At 44.8% G+C, this 19,880-nt stretch overlaps 1 protein-coding gene across 2 annotated transcripts in view; it reads right to left on the bottom strand.

The window, feature by feature from the left end:
* grm8a (glutamate receptor, metabotropic 8a) overlaps positions 1–19,880 on the bottom strand; it is a 229,180-nt gene that overhangs the window by 82,148 nt on the left and 127,152 nt on the right. For both annotated transcript variants that reach the window (XM_066668098.1, XM_066668097.1), the window contains exon 4: positions 1,176–1,311. In XM_066668098.1, the coding sequence (XP_066524195.1) occupies positions 1,176–1,311 (136 nt within the window). The remainder of the gene's footprint in view (positions 1–1,175; positions 1,312–19,880) is intronic.

Below are 19,880 nucleotides of genomic sequence, written 5' to 3'. Positions count from 1 at the left end.
CTTCTTACTCACACACACCACTCCACCTTAAAAGATACTGAGCTTCTGGGAGTTTGTATTGCTGTAAGAACAGTAGTTCTCCAGAATCATGTATGTTCCTTTTAATGCCATGTTTGAACTGGAAATGTATAAAACTCCCAAACCACTGGGCTGTGGACCAGTAGAACTATGGCAACAACCATCTACCCCAACAAAACTGAGACCCCTCCCCACCTCTAGGCATGACAGAGGGGTAGGGCTAAGTGGTAAGGGCAAGTGGCCACCTGAGGGCGTGGATTACAGACCTGCGCAGGAGGATACACAGGCCCCGATGCAACCAAACAGTGAGAGGAAATGAGAAAAGACTCAGGAGGGCCTCGACTCATCCCCAGCGCCTGCCTGGGTTTAGGTTTTACTCCACTCCTCACTTAGGTGCAACTCCGCAGACGAGGGACAAGTGGCCATTTAGATAAAGGGGGCTTGAGTAATGGCCACTGGGAGACCGGGCACTCAAGGAGAGAGGTGCAGCATTAATGGAGGCTTTCTTATCTCCTGTTTTTTTCTTCTGCTCCACTCTCTCTATCTCTTCACATCTCTCTCTCTCTCTCTCTCTCTCTCACACACACAAACATACACACACACACAAAAACACTCTCCCTCTCTCACAAGCACACACACACACACACACACCCTCTCCCTCACAAACACTCATACACCCTGTCCTCTTTATTTCCTTTATTCTGCACTTCCTTCTCTCTTTGAGATAAAGGTAAGATATGGCTGTATTGATCCTGATGGAAACTGCAGTGCTTCAGTTGGCAGGGAGATGGAGGAGGAGGAGGAGGAGAAGGAGGAAGAGGAGGAGGATCTTTATGCAGGATTTAGTTTCACTGGATTAGGATCAAATACCTTGTTTCCATTGTCCATTTGTTTACTCATTGTCCATTCTCTCAGCTCCACTGAGCACATGGCTGCACTTTGTAGTTTTACAGTTACAGACTGTAGGACACCTGTTGCATACTTTCCACCACCACATCACACCTGCTCATGTTCATGACTTCAGTTTTAGTGCAGTGTAGAGCACTAGGGTCAGGGTCTTAATCCTGGGCTTCATCCTCAGGGCGCGGATCCAGGGGAAAACATCAGAAAGCAAAGGAATAAAGAGGAGAAAAAAAGAGAGGAAGGACAGAACACACCTGATGTCATCTTCGTTCGCGAACATGATGATGGCCCGGGCGTTGGGGGTCTCCAGCAAACGCATGATTATCTTATTAAACTCCCCTGGCCTCGGCTCCCGTGGGATCTTCAGAGACTGAGCGATACACACCCCACCTGAGAGAGAGAGAGAGAGAGAGAGAGAGAGAGAATCATTAATACAGTAGAAGGTAGAGAGCGGGGGAATATAAAGAGGAAAACAACAGGTGGAGTAGGGTGGAAGAGAGAGAGAGAGAGGGAGATTTCAGTGGAACAGAGGGAGGCAAAGAAAGGTGAAAAGGAGATAAGAAACAGACGAGTGGGAGGAAGAGAGAGACAAAGGAGAGAAACAGTGAAGGAGACAAAGAGAAAAAAGGGGGAGAGAGAGTAAAAAGGAAAGGTAAAGTAGGGTGGAAAAAGAAAAGAGAGAGAGAGAGAGAGAGAGAGACTGACAGAGACAGAAAGAGAAAGGGAGCTGCGAGGGTAAAATAGAGGAATGTAAAGAAAAAAAAAAGGTGAAACAGAAAGTGTAGGGCTCGGGCGGCCCCTCGGTCACTGCAATGTCTGGACCTTAATCCTGAGTGAAGTTACACAAATGGGCCTCGGCCGCCAAACTGGGCCCAACGCAGCCATGGATCACATTTGATGGACGCTGTAATATCCGACTGTCCTCCCCCAGGGGCACTGTTACACCATCACTGTCCTGCGCTGGACGAATGATGGACGACCCCTGCCTCCATCCCAACATCCTCGCAGTCGGAGTTTGTTTGATGAGCTTCTGCAGCTGCTCCTTCGCTCAGACCCAATACGACGGGCCGATCTGTCCTTCCTCAGAGGTTCTGTCCCAGGGACACATCATCATTAGCAGTAATAAACATCCAGGCACAGGCTAATCTGGCGCTGTTTCTGGTCTGTGTCCTGGTCCACACTTAGTAGTGGTCATTGTGTTCATTTACAATGCTGCACTCCTGCTCATCTTTCCTTAGTGCGGTGACGTCTTCCTGTTAAAGGCTTCTAACACACGATGATGTCAGCAAGAGCCTGTGGGCGGGACAACCTCTATGAAGCCACAGTCAGGGACAGAGGAGGAACCCCAGAGAGGAACAGAGACTCAGGAGAACCTCACAACAAGAGCGAGAACTAATGAGACGAAGCTTAAAAGGAGAACCACCCTCAGAACAAAAGAAAGAACCACCGAGTGGAACCAAGAATCAGAAGAACCTCCCTCAGGGTGAGAAGAAGCACTGAGTGTAACCCAGACACAGAAGGAGAACCACTGAGAAGAACTGAGACTCAGAAGGAGAACCCGGAGCAGTAAAGTGGTAGCACTGTATGTGGAGGGTGTTGGAGTGAGGCCGGAAGAGTCAGGGTCTTTAGTAGGAGCAGGCGGAGGCAAGGTGGGGGTGTGCATGGAGGGTGTAGTTCTATGGGTGAGTGTTTGAGTGAGGAGGATAAAACAGAGCCCTATATCCTCTGTGAGGGAGAAGGCTCTCGGCTGAAGATGCAGGCTGTGTGTCCTGGTTGCATGCGCAGACGTCAGCATTGCAGCATGTTGCAGAGAGGGAGCCTAGGCTTTGAATTAAAGTGAATGGAGCTGAGAGAATAGCTCCACCTGCTGGTGACTGGCACAGTTACTGCTGTAGTAACCCAGCTCTCTGAAAAGAACAAGGAAGAACAGAGGGGCTACAGCCACCTCCTCAGCCCCACTGACCACTCCGGTCACTCTGTAAGTTCTACAGTCACACACTGCAGACCATCTGTTGCTCTGCATACTTTGTTACCCACCCTTTCCCCCTGTTCTTCAGCGCTCAGGACCCCCACAGAGCAGGTGTGATGTGGTGGTGGATCATTCTCAGCGCTGCAGTGACACTGACGTGGTGGTGGTGTGTTAGTGTGTGTTGTGCTGGTGTAGAGTGGATCAGACACAGCAGTGCTGCTGGAGTTTTTAAACCCCTCAGTGTCTGGACCGAGAACAGTCCACCGACCAAAAACATCCAGCCGACAGCGTCCTGTGTCACTGATGAAGGACTAGAGGACGAGCGACACACACTGTGCAGCGACAGATGAGCTACTGTCTCTGACTCTACATCTACAAGGTGGACCAATGAGGGAGGAGTGTCACAGGGTTTTAAAACTCCAGCAGCACTGCTGTGTCTGATCCACTCTACACAAGCACTCGAACTCTGGTCTGTTTTCACTGTTGTTGCAGTTTGTTTGGGGATTGAATTCCGACTCTAACCACCCACCGAGTCCCTCGAGAGGAGCTGGTTTCATTCTGGTCCTCAGTGAACTCTGGAGCGGTCTGTTTCTGGTGTGAACATGATCCAACACAACTATCAGGTGTATGCAGCAGGTCTGAGCTGAATGGCTCTCGTAGCCAGGGGGCGCTGTGTGTGTTTGACGCAGCAGAGCAGAGAAACAGAGAACAGGGTAAAGTTTCATCTCTAATCTGAAAAATAGAACAGAAACATGCACTAGTCCAGAACATAGGACCTTCCTCCTGTTTACGTTCTTGTTCCTGCCCAGTCAGCTCTGACCAATCAGCGGTGAGGATATTATTCAGTGCTTGGATATTTCCCTGTGTGAAAACAAACCAAACCAAGGGGAAAATATTCCAAGATTACTAACGTCTTACATATCCAGACCAGAGCAAACGAACTACAGGTGCGGAAACACCCAAACACACTGCAGCATCTACATAACTGCTTTCAAGGCAGACTTAAGCAATCGACCTAAATATTACAAGGCAAAAGTAGAAGTGGATTAAGTGTCTGGTTTGATGCAGCATCACGACAAAGTAATAGATCTTCTCTCAGCGCTCGGGAGCACTGCGTCCTGATGGTTCTTTTTTAACGAAGGGATTATCAGCACGTAATGAATCGTGAACAGGTTCAGGGACTGTGTCCTGTGTGCAAAGGGTCTTGGGGGTCGCACTGGGTTTCCGTATCTCAGTGAGATGTGGATATGGCCGTGTCATGGTCATTCTGTTTCCGGTTCTTAAACTGTGAGAGCTTAAGATGGGATAATTACTGTTTCTGCCCCGTTTAACTCAATCGTGAACAAACAACAAACACGCTCAATGAAAATGCGCATGAAATCTTCACAGTTGCTCCTCATTTCACAACAGCGATGACGCTAACAGGCGCAGAGGGGGCTGCTGGGAGTGTGTCGTCTCCATGAAGCCCACACTAAATCAGGAGGGTATGATTATGAGGCGCCGCGGCTGTTCAGACCTAAGCGAAAGAAATGAAGATCATAAACATGCGTTTGCTTCTGAGTCATGAGACATATGCTTAATGGACTTTTGATTCATCCCGTGTTAGCGCCGGAGCATAATGGCGCACTCTGCAGAGCCACCGTCATTGCAGCAGCTTATTGTTTCATCCATTTACGCAGCAGATGTGAGCTAATCTGGACAGGAAAGATGTGGCAGAAAGGGAAAGCCAGCTCTAAATCTGGTGTCTTCTGGAAAGGATGCCCCTCACCTGCGCAGAGGAAACACTCCAATCTCACCTTAATGGGGTTTCCCAGCCTTAGCTAATCAGAGGAGTCTGGCGGCATGGCTCTGAGGAGGGAACCGAACAGAACGGAGAGGAATTGACCGGCTCTAGTTGATTAATCTTTTATGAGGAGGGTGGGCAACACAGATGGAGGGTTGTGGTTGGTTGGTTGGCTTCCGGAACTGGCGAATGCCTTCTCTCCAAAGAGACCGGAGGAAGATGATTCCGACAAACAGATGCCAATGTGGGAGAATTCGGGATGGCACACGTGCACTGTGAGCATGTTTATTCAACATGCCGCCACACTTCCATCCACCCACACACACAAACCTGAAATGCTACAATCCGGTGCAAATCCTCCCACACACACACTGAATGGTGCTCGCCACATATTCATCGCCATACGGTGCCATTACACACCGCAATACTGTTTATAAAACCACAATCTGTGTGGATAAAACCACATGAATCGCACAAATAGCATTGGACACAGAGCCTCCTCCTTCCCGCACAGCGACAATCCCAAAGCAGATTAGTGAACCTCTGCGGATCCAACGCCAGGCTGCAGAGCTGCAGGCGAACGTCAACTGGCCACACAAACATCATTACTGTGTTTTAAATCTCACTAACTCTGAGTCTCAGTGTGTGAAGGCCTTCATTCGGGGCAGAGAATGACCTAGAGGGTTTGGAGCTGGTGGCATGTGAGGTTATGCTACTCAACCTAATGTTATTCACCCTCTGTTCAATTCCTGCAAACTTTTCCCAGTGACAAAACCTCACTGGCCAATTATGTTGTACCTGGCATCGGCATGGCAACCACCGGCCAATAGGCTTGTTGTATTTGTGTCTCAGCGTCCAGAAACACTGACCACAGTGGACATCCATTCTAACCGACTCAAACCAGGTCAGCAGTGTTCTTGGGTCTGCGTGTGAGTGTACGAAACTGTCCCCAGGTGTGAGCAAGTGATGGGGTGAATGTGTGACACTGTCCACAGGACCCACCATGACCCTGATCAGAATGAAGCTCTTACAGAAGATGAATGAATGAATGAAACTTAATCCGAGATGACAGTTCTTAAAAATAAAGGTTTCTTCCTTGAAGAACCATTCTTTAAAGACCCTTCACATAATGTAACAGCTAAAGATACAGACCCTACACACTTACTGACAGGGTGTTTTAACTTTAGACACCCTTATCATTAAGAATGTTTACACAGTTTATCAGAGACGTGTGTGTAGGTGTTAGTTGATGGTGGGAAGGTTGGGGTCAGGGTGAGTCAGATTGTCAGGGATGGATTCAGAAAGTGGTGCTGTGGATCATGATTTCAGTCCCAATTAAAGCTCTGTCTGGTTTCGTGGCTCATCTGCTCAAACTCAAACCACAACCCACAAGCCTCATCTGCTGGACAGGGCTAACACACGATGGGCATCAGAAAGGCCTGACTAATTAGGAAGATGTCACCCATCCACAGCAAATTAAATGCAGCTCAGTAGGGTTCTCTGATAACCCTTTTCCACCAGTGTGGAACCTAATTTGGAACCACTTTCCACCGACATAAATTGTTTCCCAAACAAGAAAAAATTGACAGTTGGTTCTTTAGTGCGAACCGTAACAGCGTCTGTGAGTGAGTCGAGATAAAGAAGCTCCAGAAAGAGTTCAGAGCCTACATGTTACGATCTGACTATGGTAGACCACAACATAAAAATGTCTTCCCTAACCTTCCCAGTACCAGACTTTCCTGGGGCCCTAAGCAAAACTCTGATAAGGGGCGCTCCTACCTGAACTCAAAGTTTTTGGATTAAGGATAAACAGTCAAATACAGAACAAAATGATGAGTAAACAAACAGTATTTATTCAAAAAATACTGATTGTGTGAATTAAGGTGGAACTGAAACTTTGAAGAAGTAACTATGCTGTTTATTAATGTGGAATAGCATAGTAAGGAACTCTGAGTTTACTGGTGTATTTGAGGAAGTTTAAACGAGTACAGTATAAAAACATCAGTGTATGTTCACTTTTTACTTTTCTGCTTCAAAGTTTGGTTCACTGTGATGCCGCATGGTTTTAAAGGTTCACACAGTTCACGCCACCTCTAATTACATTCCTGCAGCTGTTTTCGTAGACTATTATTTATTAACAGTCCAACCTTGAGAAGAACAGTCACAGTTTTACGTCACGGTTGTTCCCGCAGCTCAGTCTCATGGAGTCTTTCTTTTTCCTTTATTCATTTTCTGAAGTGTAGTTTCACTTCATCTTCTGATGATACACTAACTCTCAGGTTTACTCTAAATTCTGGAATGTAACTTCAGGTGTGTTCTCAGCCCAAAGAAAAGCAAGATCTACTCCCCCAAAACTAACTTACCTTAACAAAAATAAAGAAACAAAAATACAAAAAACATAATCGAACTCCCTTTCCCAGAACAAAGACACCTCACCCCAAACAAATGTAGGCTACACACCCTACCACTTTCAGGATTAGTATATAAATATTTTAACACCAGCAAGTTTCACATACCACCATAGATGGCTAAATGTAAGCAGAATGTAAGCAAAAGAAATTCACACCATGCAGAACAGGCCCAAACTACTACACTCAATACATCAATGGTCTGTCTGGTTGTTTAGGTGGAAACAGAAGGGAAGTAGGAGAAGCACAGAAGGAGCCGGTTTTCAAGCTTATACGCTACAAGCCTCAAGATGTAACAATAATAAATCGTTATGGCGCAGTGGAGCTGGGTGAGTCATTTACAGAGTGTTGTATCGTCCTTGACGGTGTTCTGGGTAAAGAGCAGAGAACCGGAGGCATAGGTGGAGCTTTTCCTTCTGAAACGGGGGAAATGAAAAATGGGAAATGATCCGTTATCAACTTGCTGATTTGGAAAGAAAATTTGGAAATAAAGGAAATAAAAGCATGTGTTTCTGCAGCTGTGGTCAGCGCAACTAATGGCATGTCGGCTATTTTTCTCCACTGCTACAGTTCACAATCTCAGCAGATGTCTCTGGAACAACAGTCAAAAATACTCCAACTGTAACCGACAGAACCATATCTCACTCTGATCTGGATGCGCCGTAAACAGTGGATAACCGACTCTATCTGTTTATCTCTGACTCTGGCTCTGAATTCAGACACAGCCACGCTGGAACCCAGCCTCCACGGTGCCCTCCGCTGACGATGTACCCTAGGTTACCTTCAAAAATGGATAGCACCAAGGTGCTTGGTTCTTGTTGATGTCAGCACATTTCTAAGCCAGAGGTATAGACTTCCCCATGGTGGAATGGTTACTGCATCAAAGGCAATGTGACCTACACCTCGGCCGACGGTGCCATGGAGAGCGCGGATCAATCCAGCTCAACTTCTCAGGGGAAACTGAAGAAGGCTATCAAATGAAGCATGGAGAAGACCTGGCAAGGGTGGTGGGATCCTACGGGGGGGTGCTGTGTAGGGGGAGGGTTCCTGTTCTTCTATCGTGTCGCGCCAGCTTGAAGGTCATGGTTTAGCTTTGCCTGAGAAGAGCGAAGCCCTTTCATTTTCCACTGCTTTGTGTCAGACACAAGCCTGCCCTGTTCTTGCCAGTGATGGGTTTATCTGAAAGTGAGTCCGAGGGATTTGTTCTGTCTGAAGGTCTCTGCAAAATTCCTCTCATCTCCCGCGTGCGCTCACAAAGCAAACCTGTAACGATACTGCTCAAACAAAACCACACTTCCTCCTATGAATTCTAATCAAGTCCCCAAGCCGTCGACAAGGGCCAGGAATGGAATCTATACCTTATTCTGATATAGAGAGAGGATACTGACCCCCAATCTCAATCCGCTCCCTGTGCATCTACACATGGAGGGCTTGCAACACTCAGGGCTGACCCAAACTGCCTAGTTACAGAGGGGGAGTGGGTTCTACGACTCTTCGACAGCGAATGAACACCCGAGCAACTCAAAACCCCTAAACACACTCCACCAAAGAGCAACTAAGAAAGAAGAATGGAGGAACCCCACACAATACTGGTTCTGAATTCATTTTCTGTAAAATAAAGTTGCAGGACATCGTTTTATTTCAGAAGCAAAAGGGAAAACGACATATCTGAATACCTCAGTAATGGGCGAGAGGCCTATCTTTAAGGCTGTGCCCAGACCATAGTCACCATCTTGAAAGCCGCCATATTGGATCAAGGGCATGTTTTTCCAAAGGGAAGTTGTTCATGTACTATATCAAAGAAGACAGGTTTTTCTCAGTAATCGATTGCTGTAATCAGATTTGCAATATCTCGTCAAAACCTACACAGAAATTTAAATTCTGTTTTTGGTTCTCAAAACGTTTGACCTGACTTTATCGCCCTATGACGAGTTTGAGGCTGCAAGAATTACACACATAGGCTACGTCCCACTACGTCCCATGTACTACACACTAGTACTATAGAGTATATGCTATGTACGTTATACACCTTGCTATAACAACACACATCATACCAAGCAGCACTTAAAACACTTTCTGCCAATTTTTTCAAACTCAAATATCACTCTCCACACTGTGTAGTGCACAGTGTAGGTCATAATTTCGAAGTTTCTGCACTACATTTCTGATGATAAAACCATTTATATTTAATATAGGCTTCACATCACTCTGTCTAACATAAAGGCCAATGTCTGTGTGTAGTAATGTTAGTTTTGTAATCAGTGAAGTGCACTGCATAGGGAGTAGGGCACTATTCTGGACAGAGCCAAAATCTTCCAGATGTGAGAAGCTCCTTCGTTTGCATTTTTCATTGGATTGACGGATATTAGTTTCTACTCTTTAGTATACTTTGACATTTTACTAGACCACTAACTATACTACACTAGTTAGAATGAGTATAAAGTGCACAAAAGGGACACAGCTATAATCTTCTGACCCCAGAATGTAGCCCCCTCTGAGCAGCCTGCCATTTTAAACAAATTACAACCCTGCCAGAAGCTAGCATGGGGATGGAGTTAATTAAAACTGGCCTGTGGGAGTGACAGCGTGCACTTTGAGGTGAGTCACGAATGATTACAACCGCACTCGGAGTGACTGATGTGTCTTAGACTTAGGGAATGTGGCAGCAGAGGCAGAGGAGGCATTAAACCCTACGAATTTGCTCATTAGCCACGGCTGTGGAGAAGCAAGCAGTGGTTAGGCCTCCGCTTCAAGCAGAACGCAGGATGTTCACCCAGATTACAGCTCGGCCAGGTGTGCATCCGGCTGTTTGGAGCTGCGGAGGAGGAGAAGCTGAAACAGGATCTGGGCACGAGCAAACACTCCCTTTGCCAAGTCCCTGCCAACCTGCCGATTCACTGATGCTGCAAAAACCCACCCCTAGGAGACGATGAAAAGCAGTTCAGATCTGAAGCCTGTGCAACAGCGTGAAACACAGCATTCTCTTTCAGTCAAACACAGCGTGCTGTACCACCTTCTGAATCTCCATCACACAAAACCTTCCGCAGACATCTCACGCTGCCACGCGACTGCGCAGGCAAAACGGAGCACAATGCTTTCCCACATCATGATGAAATGTGTCTGCAGATTTATTCCTGCAGGTGACGTCACACTTCTCTCTCTCTCTCTTTCTCTCTCACACTTTCTCCACACTCTCGTTTACAAATGGCTGTATGCTAATTTCTCTTCCCCCACCAGCCTGGCGAGAGAATGATATGCCATTTGCATTGCTGCGCAACTCAAATATTGACATTTTCAAATGCGTGTGATATTTTATCGCTGTTCACAGACTGCTCTGAGATGAAGGTGGGTGATTAAGGGGCAGGGCAGAGGCGAGGCGTCATTTTCTACTGTAAACTTTAAGCAGCTCACAGCAGCCTGGGGCAGCTCTTTTGGATTCAGCGCGTTTGACAAGATCGGACGGAAACTATAAACACAGCTCAAACTGGACTGAGCGTCAGAAGGCATGGGGCAGAACCCATCCCACTTTATGAAAGTCAAACTCACTTGTTCTGTTTACTGCGGGACAAACCAAGGCCAGATCACATCTTGTCTAATCAGTTTCACTGTCTCATCGCAAGGCAGGAGAGTCAGAACCTTAGCGCTTACTCCTTAAGGTTGATTTATGCTTCTACGTTGACTCAGAGAGGTGACACCGTGGCCTGCACCAGAGCCCTATGATATTTTAAGCTTTAAGCTTGTGCACTGGTCAATTACACCACCACAGCACTAGGGCTGAATCTCAAATATCACCCTATGTAGTGCACAGTGTAGTGGTGTAGTAGTAATGGTTTTTGAAAATCTGTAAAGTCCACTACGTAGGGAGTAGGGCATTAAATGTAACAAAGCGTAGTTTACATCCAGTACCAGGAAAGGAACAAATACAAAGCTTGCACGTTTTCCATATGTTCCCGCTCCTCATAGTGTGTTTTGATTATTTCTATGATGTATGAAATCTAAGGTAATTAATGTGTTGATGAGAAGTTTATGTTTCTGGACTTCTTTGGTACAACTTCATGTTCATCTGGCTGTGGACCAATCACATTGTACGTCGACACAATGCATAGTTACATGGTTCATGTTGACACAAGACTTATGTGTTGCTTACGCCATAGGTTTAACACAGAAGCATAAATTGCAGTTTACATTCTGCATTACTGCAACCACCGAGTGCTTCCCCATTCCCAGTGATCTGTGTTATTAGACTGTGCAAACTACATAATTTTACCTCCAATTGTTTATGGTGATCTCTGAATAATTATCCAGCAGGTTTGATTTCTGGACCTGTCAGCGAGAGGTGTTGTAACTGGCAGTGAGTGCAAAGACGAGCTACAGCCACTGGGAACAGGAGACACAGGCTGAGAGAACAGAACAACCAGTCTGTGCTGTGTGTGCTGGTCCTGCTCTGGATTTACTCTAAATCCTTCATAATTATCGCACTGTGGGCTACTGTCTGCACTCGTTCTGTGTTGCACTGAGGTCCTGGAGAAATACTGTTTTGACTGTGTACTGGTTTATAGCCGAGATGACAATAAAGCCTCTTAAACTCGAACTGTAATATATGTGCATAAACACACTTTCCAGTAACACGCGCAGGCAGCTGTTTTCACGGCAAAAATATTTCTTTACCTCAGAATCTCTCCACAGGACAGACCATCCCTGCTGCCTGTGTGCCCTTATCCAATTTTCCATCCGAATACTAGTACATTTCTTTGTCTTTGTGTCTGCTTTCATTGCAAATCAGCGCAAAAACAACTTGTATTTCCGTTTCTGGAAGATAAACAAATGGCATTTCATAACTCTTTGAGTGTGTTTTCATGACAAAATATTTCCAGACAGAGTCAATGAGGGTTCCTCCTGCTGAAAGACTGTGATTTGTGACCCTGTATCACTCTGAAGTCCTGTGAAGTGGAAGTAAACTCTTAAAGACTTCTGATTACAAGAAAAGTAGTCCCGGCCAGTGAACACGTATCGGTCCACTGGCTTAATAAAGTTTACACTTATAATTATGGTTCTACAAGGGTTCTTTAGTAAAGAAAATGGTTCTATATAGAACTATGAACACCTCCACTACCAGCACCTGACTATCTACAGTTTTAAATTAATTCTCTACTTTGAGTCTGGATCCTTCAAATATTTCTTCCTGCGTCGAGGGAGTTTTTCCTGCCACAGTTGCCGTTGGCTACTCACCTGAAGATATTAGATTATTGTTTTAACTCTCAGTGTCTGTCAGTCTCCTTTGTGACATCAGGTTGTAAAAAGTGCTCTACAGATTACTTTGACTTGACTATTGTGAAAGGTTCAGTGATCTGAAGACTCTGAAAGTCGTCAGCTTCCCCACCCACATCCAGCTTCAAACGAGGGGTTATTAGACATTTAGCTCTCAATCCCCTCAGTTTAGCACGGATTGTGCTCCTGCGTTGTTATCGCTATGCTAATCCCGCTGGTTCTAGAGGAACAGAGACCCGGACAGGAGTTTGGAGAGACCTGGCTGCAGTGAGAGGCTGAAAATTAAAATCCGAGCGTTACTCTCTGCTCTTAAAGCAAGTTTATCTAAGGTCAACTTTCCAATAAACACTCTGTGGGGGTAAACAACAGTAAAGACTTTCCCTTTGCTCTGCTGAGGAATGAGGATCTCAGTCTGATCGTATGTAAGATCGGGGACGGACTGATCCTCAGGAGTGGAGTGGATTAGATATAAATCCTGTCTATGGAGTGAGTGCATTAGGAATTGTATGTATTCCGTAACATTTGGAATACATGCAGATGTGCAAAAGCATGGAATTCACAGATATTTTGCCCACACACACTCACAAAAACAACTGAAACACATCATACATTGATCATAAACGCATGCACTACTCCTGTGTTCATGATTGTAATCAAATACACTTCAAAGAATGTTTTCTCACCATTTGCTTCTCTCTGCTCTGTTGGCGCTGGAAAAAGCTCCGGTATTTGTACGCAGGCCTGGCTATGGAAAAGGGAAACAAGCTAAATATCTCAGTCCAAAGTGGCTAAGGCGCTCTTACACATTCTCTCTCTCTCTCTCTCTCTCTCTCTCTCTTTCTCCGCTCCACATTAAAAGATACAGTCGCTTCTTACTCACACACACCGCTCCACCTTAAAAGATACAGTCGCTTCTTACTCACACACACCGCTCCACCTTAAAGGATACATTCGCTTCTTACTCACACACACCGCTCCACATTAAAAGATACAGTCGCTTCTTACTCACACACACCGCTTCACATTAAAAGATACAGTCACTTCTTACTCACACACACCGCTCCACCTTAAAGGATACATTCGCTTCTTACTCACACACACCGCTCCACCTTAAAAGATACAGTCGCTTCTTACTCACACACACTGCTCCACCTTAAAAGATACAGTCACTTCTTACTCACACACACCGCTCCACCTTAAAAGATACAGTCGCTTCTTACTCACACACACCGCTCCACCTTAAAAGATACAGTCGCTTCTTACTCATACACACCGCTCCACATTAAAAGATACAGTCTCTTCTTACTCATACAAACCGCTCCACCTTAAAAGATACAGTCGCTTCTTATTCACACACACCGCTCCACCTTAAAAGATACAGTCCCTTCTTACTCACACACACCACTCCACCTTAAAAGATACAGTCGCTTCTTACTCACACAAACCGATCCACCTTAAAAGATACAGTCGCTTCTTATTCACACACACCGCTCCACCTTAAAAGATACAGTCCCTTCTTACTCACACACATTGCTCCACCTTAAAAGATACAGTCGCTTCTTACTCGCACAAACCGATCCACCTTAAAAGATACAGTCGCTTCTTATTCACACACACCGCTCCACCTTAAAAGATACAGTCGCTTCTTACTCACACACATTGCTCCACATTAAAAGATACAGTCACTTCTTACTCACACACACCACTCCACCTTAAAAGATACAGTCGCTTCTTACTCACACACATTGCTCCACCTTAAAAGATACAGTCGCTTCTTACTCACACAAACCGATCAACCTTAAAAGATACAGTCGCTTCTTATTCACACACACCGCTCCACCTTAAAAGATACAGTCGCTTCTTACTCACACACATTGCTCCACCTTAAAAGATACAGTCGCTTCTTACTCACACAAACCGATCAACCTTAAAAGATACAGTCGCTTCTTATTCACACACACCGCTCCACCTTAAAAGATACAGTCGCTTCTTACTCACACACATTGCTCCACCTTAAAAGATACAGTCGCTTCTTACTCACACAAACCGATCCACATTAAAAGATACAGTCGCTTCTTATTCACACACACCGCTCCACCTTAAAAGATACAGTCGCTTCTTACTCACACACATTGCTCCACCTTAAAAGATACAGTCGCTTCTTACTCACACAAACCGATCAACCTTAAAAGATACAGTCGCTTCTTATTCACACACACCGCTCCACCTTAAAAGATACAGTCGCTTCTTACTCACACACATTGCTCCACCTTAAAAGATACAGTCCCTTCTTACTCACACACACCACTCCACCTTAAAAGATAGTCGCTTCTTACTCACACAAACCGATCCACCTTAAAAGATACAGTCGCTTCTTATTCACACACACCGCTCCACCTTAAAAGATACAGTCCCTTCTTACTCACACACATTGCTCCACATTAAAAGATACAGTCGCTTCTTACTCGCACAAACCGATCCACCTTAAAAGATACAGTCGCTTCTTATTCACACACACCGCGCCACCTTAAAAGATACAGTCGCTTCTTACTCACACACATTGCTCCACATTAAAAGATACAGTCACTTCTTACTCACACACACCACTCCACCTTAAAAGATACAGTCGCTTCTTACTCACACAAACCGATCCACATTAAAAGATACAGTCGCTTCTTATTCACACACCGCTCCACCTTAAAAGATACAGTCACTTCTTACTCACACACATTGCTCCACCTTAAAAGATACAGTCGCTTCTTACTCACACAAACCGATCAACCTTAAAAGATACAGTCTCTTCTTACTCATACAAACCGCTCCACCTTAAAAGATACAGTCGCTTCTTATTCACACACACCGCTCCACCTTAAAAGATACAGTCCCTTCTTACTCACACACACCACTCCACCTTAAAAGATACAGTCGCTTCTTACTCACACAAACCGATCCACCTTAAAAGATACAGTCGCTTCTTATTCACACACACCGCTCCACCTTAAAAGATACAGTCCCTTCTTACTCACACACATTGCTCCACCTTAAAAGATACAGTCGCTTCTTACTCGCACAAACCGATCCACCTTAAAAGATACAGTCGCTTCTTATTCACACACACCGCTCCACCTTAAAAGATACAGTCGCTTCTTACTCACACACATTGCTCCACATTAAAAGATACAGTCACTTCTTACTCACACACACCACTCCACCTTAAAAGATACAGTCGCTTCTTACTCACACACATTGCTCCACCTTAAAAGATACAGTCGCTTCTTACTCACACAAACCGATCAACCTTAAAAGATACAGTCGCTTCTTATTCACACACACCGCTCCACCTTAAAAGATACAGTCGCTTCTTACTCACACACATTGCTCCACCTTAAAAGATACAGTCGCTTCTTACTCACACAAACCGATCAACCTTAAAAGATACAGTCGCTTCTTATTCACACACACCGCTCCACCTTAAAAGATACAGTCGCTTCTTACTCACACACATTGCTCCACCTTAAAAGATACAGTCGCTTCTTACTCACACAAACCGATCCACATTAAAAGATACAGTCGCTTCTTATTCACACACACCGCTCCACCTTAAAAGATACAGTCGCTTCTTACTCACACACATTGCTCCACCTTAAAAGATACAGTCGCTTCTTACTCACACAAACCGATCAACCTTAAAAGATACAGTCGCTTCTTATTCACACACACCGCTCCACCTTAAAAGATACAGTCGCTTCTTACTCACACACATTGCTCCACCTTAAAAGATACAGTCCCTTCTTACTCACACACACCACTCCACCTTAAAAGATAGTCGCTTCTTACTCACACAAACCGATCCACCTTAAAAGATACAGTCGCTTCTTATTCACACACACCGCTCCACCTTAAAAGATACAGTCCCTTCTTACTCACACACATTGCTCCACATTAAAAGATACAGTCGCTTCTTACTCGCACAAACCGATCCACCTTAAAAGATACAGTCGCTTCTTATTCACACACACCGCGCCACCTTAAAAGATACAGTCGCTTCTTACTCACACACATTGCTCCACATTAAAAGATACAGTCACTTCTTACTCACACACACCACTCCACCTTAAAAGATACAGTCGCTTCTTACTCACACAAACCGATCCACATTAAAAGATACAGTCGCTTCTTATTCACACACCGCTCCACCTTAAAAGATACAGTCACTTCTTACTCACACACATTGCTCCACCTTAAAAGATACAGTCGCTTCTTACTCACACAAACCGATCAACCTTAAAAGATACAGTCGCTTCTTATTCACACACACCGCTCCACCTTAAAAGATACAGTCGCTTCTTACTCACACACATTGCTCCACCTTAAAAGATACAGTCCCTTCTTACTCACACACACCACTCCACCTTAAAAGATACAGTCGCTTCTTACTCACACAAACCGATCCACCTTAAAAGATACAGTCGCTTCTTATTCACACACACCGCTCCACCTTAAAAGATACAGTCCCTTCTTACTCACACACATTGCTCCACCTTAAAAGATACAGTCGCTTCTTACTCGCACAAACCGATCCACCTTAAAAGATACAGTCGCTTCTTATTCACACACACCGCTCCACCTTAAAAGATACAGTCGCTTCTTACTCACACACATTGCTCCACCTTAAAAGATACAGTCCCTTCTTACTCACACACACCACTCCACCTTAAAAGATACAGTCGCTTCTTACTCACACAAACCGATCCACCTTAAAAGATACAGTCGCTTCTTATTCACACACACCGCTCCACCTTAAAAGATACAGTCGCTTCTTACTCACACACATTGCTCCACCTTAAAAGATACAGTCGCTTCTTACTCACACAAACCGATCCACCTTAAAAGATACAGTCGCTTCTTATTCACACACACCGCTCCACCTTAAAAGATACAGTCGCTTCTTACTCACACACATTGCTCCACATTAAAAGATACAGTCGCTTCTTACTCACACACACCACTCCACCTTGAAAGATACAGTCGCTTCTTACTCACACAAACCGATCCACCTTAAAAGATACAGTCGCTTCTTATTCACACACACCGCTCCACCTTAAAAGATACAGTCGCTTCTTACTCACACACATTGCTCCACCTTAAAAGATAGAGTCGTTTCTTACTCACACACACCACTCCACCTTAAAAGATACAGTCGCTTCTTACTCACACAAACCGATCCACCTTAAAAGATACAGTCGCTTCTTATTCACACACACCGCTCCACCTTAAAAGATACAGTCCCTTCTTACTCACACACATTGCTCCACCTTAAAAGATACAGTCGCTTCTTACTCGCACAAACCGATCCACCTTAAAAGATACAGTCGCTTCTTATTCACACACACCGCGCCACCTTAAAAGATACAGTCGCTTCTTACTCACACACATTGCTCCACATTAAAAGATACAGTCACTTCTTACTCACACACACCACTCCACCTTAAAAGATACAGTCGCTTCTTACTCACACAAACCGATCCACATTAAAAGATACAGTCGCTTCTTATTCACACACCGCTCCACCTTAAAAGATACAGTCGCTTCTTACTCACACACATTGCTCCACCTTAAAAGATACAGTCGCTTCTTACTCACACAAACCGATCAACCTTAAAAGATACAGTCGCTTCTTATTCACACACACCGCTCCACCTTAAAAGATACAGTCGCTTCTTACTCACACACATTGCTCCACCTTAAAAGATACAGTCCCTTCTTACTCACACACACCACTCCACCTTAAAAGATACAGTCGCTTCTTACTCACACAAACCGATCCACCTTAAAAGATACAGTCGCTTCTTACTCACACAAACCGATCCACCTTAAAAGATACAGTCGCTTCTTATTCACACACACCGCTCCACCTTAAAAGATACAGTCCCTTCTTACTCACACACATTGCTCCACCTTAAAAGATACAGTCGCTTCTTACTCGCACAAACCGATCCACCTTAAAAGATACAGTCGCTTCTTATTCACACACACCGCGCCACCTTAAAAGATACAGTCGCTTCTTACTCACACACATTGCTCCACATTAAAAGATACAGTCACTTCTTACTCACACACACCACTCCACCTTAAAAGATACAGTCGCTTCTTACTCACACAAACCGATCCACCTTAAAAGATACAGTCGCTTCTTATTCACACACACCGCTCCACCTTAAAAGATACAGTCCCTTCTTACTCACACACATTGCTCCACCTTAAAAGATACAGTCGCTTCTTACTCGCACAAACCGATCCACCTTAAAAGATACAGTCGCTTCTTATTCACACACACCGCGCCACCTTAAAAGATACAGTCGCTTCTTACTCACACACATTGCTCCACATTAAAAGATACAGTCCCTTCTTACTCACACACACCACTCCACCTTAAAAGATACAGTCGCTTCTTACTCACACAAACCGATCCACATTAAAAGATACAGTCGCTTCTTATTCACACACACCGCTCCACCTTAAAAGATACAGTCGCTTCTTACTCACACACATTGCTCCACCTTAAAAGATACAGTCGCTTCTTACTCACACAAACCGATCCACCTTAAAAGATACAGTCGCTTCTTATTCACACACACCGCTCCACCTTAAAAGATACAGTCGCTTCTTACTCACACACAATGCTCCACATTAAAAGATACAGTCGCTTCTTACTCACACACACCACTCCACCTTAAAAGATACAGTCGCTTCTTACTCACACAAACCGATCCACCTTAAAAGATACAGTCGCTTCTTATTCACACACACCGCTCCACCTTAAAAGATACAGTCGCTTCTTACTCACACACATTGCTCCACCTTAAAAGATAGAGTCGTTTCTTACTCACACACACCACTCCACCTTAAAAGATACAGTCGCTTCTTATTCACACACACCGCTCCACATTAAAAGATAGAGTCGTTTCTTACTCACACACACCGCTCCACCTTAAAAGATACAGTCGCTTCTTATTCACACACACCGCTCCACATTAAAAGATATAGTCGTTTCTTACTCACACACACCACTCCACCTTAAAAGATAGTCGCTTCTTACTCACACACACCACATTAAAAGATACAGTCGCTTCTTACTCACACACACTGCTTTTGTTGCTAGATTATTTTGAAGCATAGTGTGAGCTCACAGTGGCCACATTGAGCTTTTGACGGACACATGGATATCTGGGAACTCCAGCTGTATTAATAACCTAAGCTGAAACTAGAGGACCGAAAATATCACATCTCTAGCACTGAGCCGATGAACCTAGCTGGTAGCACGTTAGTTTTCAGTGGTGATGTAGACAGCTGTACACATATTAGACCATCCTTTAGTACTGAGTTTTATACGGAACTGAGCGGTAATCCGAGGTGGTCAGGTGTAGCAGGCCTGCAGTGTGTCGCATTTCCCAAAAAACACCATGTCAAACACATCTCTGTGACTCTGAAGCCCTGAGGCTTTCCCACATCACAGTTCAGAGCAGCACAG

This window comes from Hoplias malabaricus, chromosome 4, assembly GCF_029633855.1.
Source record: "Hoplias malabaricus isolate fHopMal1 chromosome 4, fHopMal1.hap1, whole genome shotgun sequence".
In the NCBI taxonomy this organism is placed as follows: Eukaryota; Metazoa; Chordata; class Actinopteri; order Characiformes; family Erythrinidae; genus Hoplias; species Hoplias malabaricus.
This window is presented reverse-complemented; position numbering and strand designations above follow the sequence as displayed.